The sequence below is a fragment of the Palaemon carinicauda genome, chromosome 3 (genome assembly GCF_036898095.1).
Source record: "Palaemon carinicauda isolate YSFRI2023 chromosome 3, ASM3689809v2, whole genome shotgun sequence".
In the NCBI taxonomy this organism is placed as follows: Eukaryota; Metazoa; Arthropoda; class Malacostraca; order Decapoda; family Palaemonidae; genus Palaemon; species Palaemon carinicauda.
In genome coordinates this window covers 56,232,539-56,242,538 of record NC_090727.1, presented here as the reverse complement: position 1 = coordinate 56,242,538, position 10,000 = coordinate 56,232,539, and the positions used below count along the sequence as shown (strand labels likewise).

Genomic DNA, 10,000 nt, shown 5'->3' with positions numbered 1-10,000 from the left:
AAATGTTTTTAGTAACAAAATCATTATAATCTTATTTTTTTTATTTTTTTATTTTTTTGGTATGATTCTCTGGTTTTCGAGCATCGTTTTCATCCTTCAATAAACTTGGACTGATCATTTAGAGATATCAAAAATTTATAAAAAAAAAACCATAAATTAACAGATAGCAGACTGGTTTGTTAATGATTTTTTTGAAATTTATCATTAACCAAGGTTAGAAAGTATTATAACAAAGTAAAACTTTTAAATTTCGTATAACATATGCGAAAATTTGCTAAGTTAAATAAAATTTGGATATCAAATAGCCTAAAATTATATAAAAAAAAAACCAGGCTATATATCAGTTTATTAAGATGGATGTCACAGCAAGGACATGAGTCGTGGTATGACAGAGAAACAATATCCAACAGAGTTTGTAGATTTGAGAATAAAACCCTCAGAAGAATATTGGGAGTTTAATAGCAGGACAGGATTAGAAATGAAACTATAAGAGAGATTACTTGAGTACCATATGTGGATGAGATCATGGCGATGGGTAGATGGAGATGGTTTGGGCATTCTGTTCGCACTCCCCAAGATCAGTTCACCAAACTTTCAACTGGGCTTCAAAAGGCACTAGAAGAGTTGGAAAGCCCAGGTCTACATGGCTGAGGACTATGAAGCGTGAAGTAGACGATGTATGGATAAGTAGGAGGAGATAAATGATGATGATGATGATAAAACATGAAAACATGAAGTCGTACAACCCTTCTACGAATCTTCGCAAAGCCCGGATTTAGAAATGTATTCAAGGGTGAACGAACTCCATAAGTAAGTTATAATGATCAGCAAAATCCACATTGTCAGGAGCAACAAATTTGGCAAGGTAAACAGCTTCGATGATTTGTAAGAATGACAAGAAGTTGAATCGACTTCGGTTTTATATTGACGAGGTGAATATCTTATTCCAGACGAAGATTTGTGTAAAAAGTTGTTGTAAAGAACAATTTTTCTCTTGATGTGGAGTATACTATTATCATTATCACTTGCTAGGCTATAACACTAGTTGGTAAAGCAGGATGCTATAAGCCTAGGGGCTCCAACAGGGAAAATAGTCCAGTGAGGAAAGGAAACATAAGGAAAAATTAAATATTTCAAGAAGAGTAACATTAGAATAAATATCTCCTATATAAACTATAAAAACTTTAACAAAACAGGAGGAAGAGAAATGATATAGAATAGTGTACCCTATTGTGCCCTCAAGTAAGAGAGCTCTAACCCAAGATAGTGGAAGGTCATGGTACAGAGGCTATGGCACTACCCAACAATGATTTGATTTTGCAGTGTCCTCCTAGAAGAGCCGCTTACCATAGCTAAAGAGTCTTTTCTACCCACATCAAGAGGAAAGTGGCTACTGAACTATTATAGTGCAGTAACCACTTGGATGAAGAGGAATTGTTTGTTTAGATGAAGAGGAATTGTTTGTTTAGATCAGATGTACTAAGTGGTAAAATTAGTAATAGCTGATGAACATAAGAGCTCTCTATGATACTAATGATTTATTTAAATACTTAGAAATTAGTGCTATTATTGTCCGTCTCTCTCTCTCTCTCTCTCTCTCTCTCTGTGTGTGATAGAGAAAATACATTTTATTATTATTATAGTAATAATTATTGTTACTAATATCATCATCATTATTATTATTATTATTATTATTATTATTATTATTATTATTATTATTATTATTATTAGTAACTACAACCCTAGCTGGAAAAGTAGGATGCTATAAGCCCAAGGGCTCCAACAGGGGAAATAGCCCTGTGAAGAAAGGAAATGAATAAACTATATAGACTTTAAGAATTAATGAATTACAACGCAAAATATCTTTAGACCAGCACCAACGTTAAAATAAAAAAAAAAAATGAAGACGCAAAAGAATAATGTGAACTAAACAAACATATATACTTATTCACTTAAACAAATACTTAGGAAAGTAATTTAAACAGCCTTAAACACACAAATTAATATAATTATTAACACCTTACAATTAACAATAAACACGCTGAAGGTGGCAAGCCAAATAGTACATTCGTATGTTAGACCGGTTTATAATTAAATAGAATTCCTGTTGACGAAAGGACCTCATCCAAACGTAGGCGAAGCGAGAAAGTCCTATTCAGTGAATATGTTTAGCTCGTAACCACTCTGTCCTAAAAATATGAACAATATCACTATTAGTGACATGGAAACAGCAAGTCAAATTAAATTTCCCCAGAATTATTCAAAATTAAGCTGCAAAACTTTTACAGGGCTTCGCACAAATAAAAATTAACCAAAGCCATAAACATAATAAATGCAACCTTGGACACAAATAACCTGGAAATTTTATATGAATAAATTGACTCAAAAGGACCAAGAATAGTTATTTAATAATTAAGGATTTAGCAAGACCTTTACTTAAATATAAATGAAAGTGCTGGCAATAACAAGGAATCGAACTAAAACCCGCTTCCTTCAGTTGAACCCCATACCTGTTATTGTCCAGAGAGGCATATAAGTGGAAGTGACGACGACATTCACCACAAGAGCACGTTGCAGACAAAGGAGCCAATTTTTCGACACATCAAGCTAGGACTCCACTTGGGCTCAATCACACATATCGATGCTGAATACATCACAGTAAACCCTTGGCCATAACTCGAGGACGAGGACTTCAGAACTGTATACGTCTCTACGTGGCACATGGTCGTGGTAAACTAATAGAAGAAGATATCCAGTGGTCCAGTGGGGTTTTTACAACATCCACATATTGTACATTTTCCTCACTGTATAATTATTGATGAAGAAACACATCTGCGAAAAACACTTGAAAAACGAATATTAATAATTTCACAGAAGGCTTAGAGGAAGAGTTGCTGCCATACTGCCGACGGAGAGATGTCTCTGCTTCTGTCTTACAGTACATAACCATATCGGCTTGTATAGTTATAACAAGGTAATAAGGGAACCAATGGAAGTGGGTTAAAAAATGAAAAACAAGCTAATTCAATACCAACTTAAAACTATCAAACAACCACCTACTCCCTTTGAGTCAAAATACAAAGTTAATACAAACAAAAAATGAAAAGTTACGAATTATATTCGTAATTTTCTGGACATTGCAGGCCAGGGATACAATTTTATATGTAAATTGTATAAAAATTCAATCAAACTTAATCTAAATATTCAAATATTCTCGTGTTCGCTGCTCACTTAATATCGCAGCCTTCCTGCGAACACGAAGATTATTAGTGTCATTATTTTGTTCAACATCAGGGGTAGGGATACAGTTATCTTCACCCAAATCCTTCACCTCTAGATAAGGAATTAAAGTCGAGATGTGACGTTTTATAATTTCCTTGGTCTTACCCTTTAAAAGGGTCACTCCAGTTACCTCACCATTGCTATTGACTTCTAGTTTCTGGACAATAGCCATAGGATAGCTGCTAGGTTTAGTGTTAAGTTCCTTTAAAAGGACTATGTCCCCTACCTTAATATTATGTTGCTGGGCTGGACGGTACCTATCCTTCTTATCAACTGCTTGTGACAAAAGTGTCCCCAGAAACTCCGAATGATAATTCTCAATCAAATTTTGCCTAACTTTACGAAGTTTCTCAAACTCATCATTGATACGACTAGTTGAACTAACTGGTGCTTGCCAGTCTGGATCATTGGGCATTCCTTGCAGTGAAGGAATTAGGTTTAAAGAAAGAGTATCGTATCCTCTTATCAATTTCTCTGGGGTTATAGGTTCGGGTACATTAACATTAGCTTCCCTCAATCCATTTTTGAATGCAATAGGGCGCTTATTAACCAGATGTTTAGTGTGTTCTACAACAAATTCAAACTCTGCAAAAGATAAAACCCAATTCTTAATAGAACCAAAGAGCAGTCTTTTTACCATTTTCACACACGTCTCAACCAAGGAACCGAGTTTACTACAACCCTTAAAGTATTGTTGAAAGGTTAAGGGTTTCACATTGTTCTCCTCAAAGTAAAGCTGAGTCTCACGATCACTGATAAAATCATGAATTATGTTGGCGCCTGCAACAAGCCGAGAGCCTAGGTCACTGACAACAAGCTGTGGTACTCCATAATTAAAACAATGAAGTTGAAAAGATCTTAAAAACTCTTTGACCGAGAGGTCATTACATATCCTGAGATCAATTCCTCGACTCCAAGTACATGCAAAAATAAGTAACCAAACCTTTTGAGATTCAGAGTCCTTTCTAACTGTAGAAGGACCAAGGTAGTCAATAAAAACATTATTGAAGGGATTAGATGGTGGGTCAGATCTGAACTCTCTATAAACATTTTGATTCAACTGGAAAGTTCTGTTGTTGAATCTCCTACAATGAACACAAGTTTTAAGAATTTTCTTAATGGTAGAAAAGTGTTTAGGAACATAAAACGTACGTCTAATGGCAGACAATACAGCATAACATCCAGAGTGGGATAATTTCGAATGAGCATCAAGAACAATTAGTCTAGTTAAAGCACTATCCCTCGGCAACAATATAGGAAATTCATTTTGACCATCCCATGTCTTAAACTTACTTTTCACCCTAATAACGTTATTATTGTCAAGAAAAACATTCAGTTGAGTAACTATCTTAGGTAGGTCTTTAAGTCTAACCTTTTTATCCTGAAAATACGAAAAAACTTCAGGGAAAAACAAATTTTGCTCTGTAGATATAATCTGGGTAAGGGCCTGAGCAAACAGGTTACTATTAGGTGATTTAGGACTGACTTCTATCCCTATCTTCTGCTTCCATTTCATAACACACCGCAAGACTACGGTGAATCAAAACCAATCTCCTGAAATCAGAAATATCATTAGGGTCTATTAAATGAGCATTTTCGGAACTATTTGGAGAAAGTTCAGAATTAATTCCCACATATACATTATGATCGATGACAGGAGCCATTTTGTCAACAGTCAGTGGATTAGGAATGACAACAGATAATTCATCTTCAGTCTTAATAAAGTTTGAATCTGGTCCAATAAGAAAATTTGTTTTCATAAGAGACCTATAAGAAAAGGGGCGAGTAGTGCTGTCTGCTGGGTTTTCTTTTCCTGAAACGAAACAAAACTTAACAGGGTACTTTTCACATAGCCTCTGGATTGAATTAAGCCTGTTAGTGGTAAATACACTAAGTCTCTGCATTTTTTCCATCTTGGACACACAAGAATTGAGCCAATGAAGTGAGCATATTGAATCAGTATACAACAGTAATTCAGTTATGTTAATTGGCTTCATACACACATCACCTGTAAGGTCTCTGTGTAACTCCATTAAGCTTTCAACACCAAACAAAACTGCATTAAGTTCCAATGACGGAATCGGCTTATTCTTCAAATGTGTATTAACCATACGGTTTTTAGCTTGTAGGAAACAACACTGATTTGTCTCAACATGACATATAAAAACTACAACACCATAAAGAGAACGACTGGCATCTGTAAATGCTATTAGTTTGTATTCACCGTCCCTAGAACCAACAAACCTTGGCACTCTTATTATGGGGGAGGAATTTGCCTGCCTACACAAGTTTTTCCATTCACGAACCAAGTCATTATTAAGAGGTTTGTCCCAATCAAGATCTTTACAACATTGGAGCCTATGCATGAATAACCTACTCCTGTTCATGAGTGGCAAATTAAACCCAAAAATATCGAACTGTGCAGCTATGGTGGTCAAAACCTCACGTTTAGTACTGGCATCAGCATTAAGATTGATAGGCTTGGTGAAAATTTCATCACTTATCCTATTCCATGTTAAACCAAACAATTTATTCTCTATAGGTGTCTCAATTTTCATATCTTTATCAATTCTACTCTGCAAGGAAATATCATTAGTTATTAACTGCTGCACTGAAAATTTAAAGGACTCGAACACCTTAGGTAAAACCGAATAAGCCCACTGAAGGGTATCAAGATTGTCACAAGAATAGGCTCCGTTGTCCATGTATGTTAATGAATAGATCAACTTCTTACATTCTTTTAATTTGTCATCATCTTTATCAGAGTTAATAATCAATATATAAAAAAGTGATATCATAAGGAGAAAAGGACTGCAACGTAAACCAAAACTTAGTCTGACATTGCGAAATGCAACCAGGGTATAATCATCTTTCCTAACATTACCAAACCAGTAAAATAGAAGTTTTGCCTGATCGTTCTCGCTCAAAGTCAACATATTGAATGCCTTTTTCAAATCAAATGTCAATAATTTCTCGTCGAACCGAAGATGAATGAAAGCCGACAACATTTTCTGGTTCAGATTAGGGCCCGGGAACATACACTGGTTATGGGACAAATTCAGACCTTTATTACGTTCATTTTCATTCAAATTCGAGAGATAAACTATCCTACATTTCGTTGTCTCACGTTGAGGATTGAAAACAGCCATGTGGGGAAGAAAAGAATAATTTGGGTGTTCTAATTTAAATTGTTCAAGATTATCTACAGGTTCAATAATACCTTCGGCTAACTGATCTCTGAAAGTCTGATCCATCAATAGCAAATTACCTTTATCTTTCTTGTGCTTCTTTAATGTAGACTTTAAAATTAATTTAGCTAACCTCTCATTCTTAGAGAGTAAATGAGATAGTTTACCATTCCACAACAAAGGAACCCTAATCCTGCCATCTGTTTCCCTGAAAAGATTTTTTAGCGTGAAATCAATTAACTTCCTATTCAGATCAGTTGTCTGCTCATCACATTCAGGCTGATCATAATTAAGATGATTACGGCATTCTGCCTCAAGTATATGGTTAGTGGCCTCTCTTAACTTTTCCTCTATGACCTTGCCTTTAGTGTTCAATACATTAAAGTTACAACTAGTAGCAATATTACCAAAATCAAGGTCTTTAATTTCCTCACTAAATGAGGGACTAAAATAATCACAACCCAATAAAAAAGAATGTGTGCATATACTTACAGAGGAGTCCACAACAGGGAAAGATAACAATGGCTCACTGGAATCAGTGTTCATGCAATAGAAATTACTGTCGCGAGTCTGCAAATAATCCACATTATTGATCAATCTGTCAAGATTTCCTGTTAGCATAATGCCATGTAACGTATCTATATATACAGAGGGGTCATTATTGCCAAATACAACGTCTTTTCCCAACAAACAATGAGAAGAATCTGAACCTAACAAGACATCAATGTCACTAATTCACTAGATTTTGAGTCTAGGAAGGAATCAGCAAAGGAATAACCTCTATCTTTAAAGGCTTTAATAACCTTCCCTAAACCAGGTAAGGACAACTTATATTTATCGAGGGCACAACCATAGCAAAAATCTCAACTACACCAGTGGTTAAAGTAATAGGCAACTGTACTATTCTAGTTTTATAGACCTTGGGACCATTAAAACCATTAACTGTCGAGTCAACATCATTGCATATAACTTTAAATTTACCAAAATTGGCTAGTCTCTCCGATACAAAAGTGCTTTGTGAACAGGTATCCTTGAGCCCTCTGAATAATCTCCCTTGACCTGAAACTTGGAAAGTAAAAGTTGGAAGTGCAGATCTACTACTACAATTAGGCAGTATGGCTACTCCACTATTCGTCGCTGTTTTAACTGTAGCAGAACTAGACGGCTCATTTTACTTTGGGTGGAGCTTGTCTTTATGCATAAAAAGGAGAAATGCCAACCGCCACAATGATAACACTTTTTGCGAAACCTGAAAGAACATTTAGTAGTCGGGTGCATAAAACTTCCACATTTTACACAGCCCTTAGACTCTGACAATTTCGATACTTTCTCCTGTGCAGTAGGGAAATTTGGACATTTGGAAATAAAGTGATTAATATCCTTTGAATCTACCTTTTGGCACAAGTTGCAACTTTTTGATGCATTGTTAATATTAGAGTCGACTTTGATAGCCAAACTAGTCGAAGTATCCTGCAGATTCTTCCCTTGAAAATTTCCAGAAATAGCGGGACCTTTAAACTTTGAAATTTTCCTAGCATTCTCATACCTTTCAGTGGCAGTAAAGAAGTTATCCTTAATATCCTTACAGCTAGGACGAGTTTGATTGGTAATCTGAACCAACTCTTTCTTAAATTGTTCATTAAGGCCTGACCATGCAAAATACTGTATAAAATCATCTGCCGTTATTTCTAGTGTACTAACAGACTGCAATATAGTCCTGAATTTTGAAATATATGAATATGGATCATCTGAAAGCCCTAACTTAAGTTCTGTCAACTGCCTGATCGTGTTTACCTTACGAGTGCTTTCCGAAGCAAATGCTGCCTTCAAAAGCTCTACTGCATCATTAAAGGTTTGCTTGTACGCCTCTAAAGAATCCAACAATAATTTAGCACGACCGTCAACTTGCTGCTTGAGCAACAACAAAAGATCGCGATCTGGGTATGTAAAGGAACTAGTGGTACTTAGGAATTCCTTAAGAAATGACGTGAAGTCCTCGTTTTCTTTACTGGTAAACCTGGGTAAAGGAGCAGTTGGCTGCTTTAACAAAGAACGAGCATTATCAATGCTAACATTCGAATGATTAGAGAGAGAAGCAGGCAGCAAAGACAAGCAAATCTGGATTCTATCCTGGTAATCCTGACATATGTCACTCTCTGTATCTAAAGCCGCCTCTGTTACCCCGTCATCTGAAAACTTCAATACAAAAACATTTTGGTCCAATTCCAATAAACTCTTCTGGTAGTTAAGCAGAAGACCCCTTTCGGTCGTTTGCAAGGCTGGATCTAAACCCCCGTAATTATCACGTTTATCATAACAAACAGTAACTTTTTTACGAACCGTTTTGCGCCTGGAAATTACAGCTCTTAAATCTGACATTTTAATCTAGCTGAATAAAATTACCTAAACAAAAGCAAAAACAGATCGTGTAAATCTATATATAAAACTAATTGAACGCGAATTAGTAACTGTAAATGGAGATAAACAAACAAACTGCTACATTCAATAAACACTGAATTAAACACGTGCTAAATGTAAGTACGCCAAAAAAACTTAATACATGAAAACAAAACGTACTAAATTATTATAGACACGTAAGAAATAAGTAGAATCTCACCGAAAACAAGCACGTTACAATATGCTAATTACCTCACCGCATAAGACGACACGATATTTCGCCATCTATTTATATTAGCGTTTAAATTAACAACAACTAAAGTAAAATTACTGGACCACTGGAAACCCCCGCAACGAGCTATACCTGACCGTCAACACTTGCCACCTTCTCGCTAAAAATCCTGCCACGGTCGCCATGAACTAAACAAACATATATATACTTATTCACTTAAACAAATACTTAGGAAAGTAATTTAAACAGCCTTAAACACACAAATTAATATAATTATTAACACCTTACAATTAACAATAAACACGCTGAAGGTGGCAAGCCAAATAGTACATTCGTATGTTAGACCGGTTTATAATTAAATAGAATTCCTGTTGACGAAAGGACCTCATCCAAACGTAGGCGAAGCGAGAAAGTCCTATTCAGTGAATATGTTTAGCTCGTAACCACTCTGTCCTAAAAATATGAACAATATCACTATTAGTGACATGGAAACAGCAAGTCAAATTAAATTTCCCCAGAATTATTCAAAATTAAGCTGCAAAACTTTTACAGGGCTTCGCACAAATAAAAATTAACCAAAGCCATAAACATAATAAATGCAACCTTGGACACAAATAACCTGGAAATTTTATATGAATAAATTGACTCAAAAGGACCAAGAATAGTTATTTAATAATTAAGGATTTAGCAAGACCTTTACTTAAATATAAATGAAAGTGCTGGCAATAACAAGGAATCGAACTAAAACCCGCTTCCTTCAGTTGAACCCCATACCTGTTATTGTCCAGAGAGGCATATAAGTGGAAGTGACGACGACATTCACCACAAGAGCACGTTGCAGACAAAGGAGCCAATTTTTCGACACATCAAGCTAGGACTCCACTTGGGCTCAATCACACAT

The 10,000-nt window shown here is 35.5% G+C and overlaps 1 protein-coding gene across 3 annotated transcripts in view; it reads right to left on the bottom strand.

Moving 5' to 3' along the window:
• Positions 1-1,952: 1,952 nt before the first annotated feature.
• The window catches only part of LOC137638293 (uncharacterized), an 8,538-nt gene continuing 490 nt past the window's right edge, over positions 1,953-10,000 (bottom strand). For 2 of the 3 annotated variants that reach the window (XM_068370363.1, XM_068370365.1), the window contains exons 1-3: positions 9,874-10,000; positions 2,511-9,552; positions 1,953-2,189 (exon numbers count right to left, since the gene is read on the bottom strand). The exon at positions 9,874-10,000 is cut by the window's right edge and continues 490 nt beyond it. In XM_068370363.1, coding sequence (XP_068226464.1) covers positions 4,758-7,091 — 2,334 coding nt within the window. In that variant the 5' untranslated portion in view covers positions 7,092-9,552; positions 9,874-10,000 and the 3' untranslated portion in view covers positions 1,953-2,189; positions 2,511-4,757. Of the gene's footprint in view, positions 9,553-9,873 lie in introns of all 3 variants that reach the window. The other variant, XM_068370364.1, reaches the window with a different exon arrangement.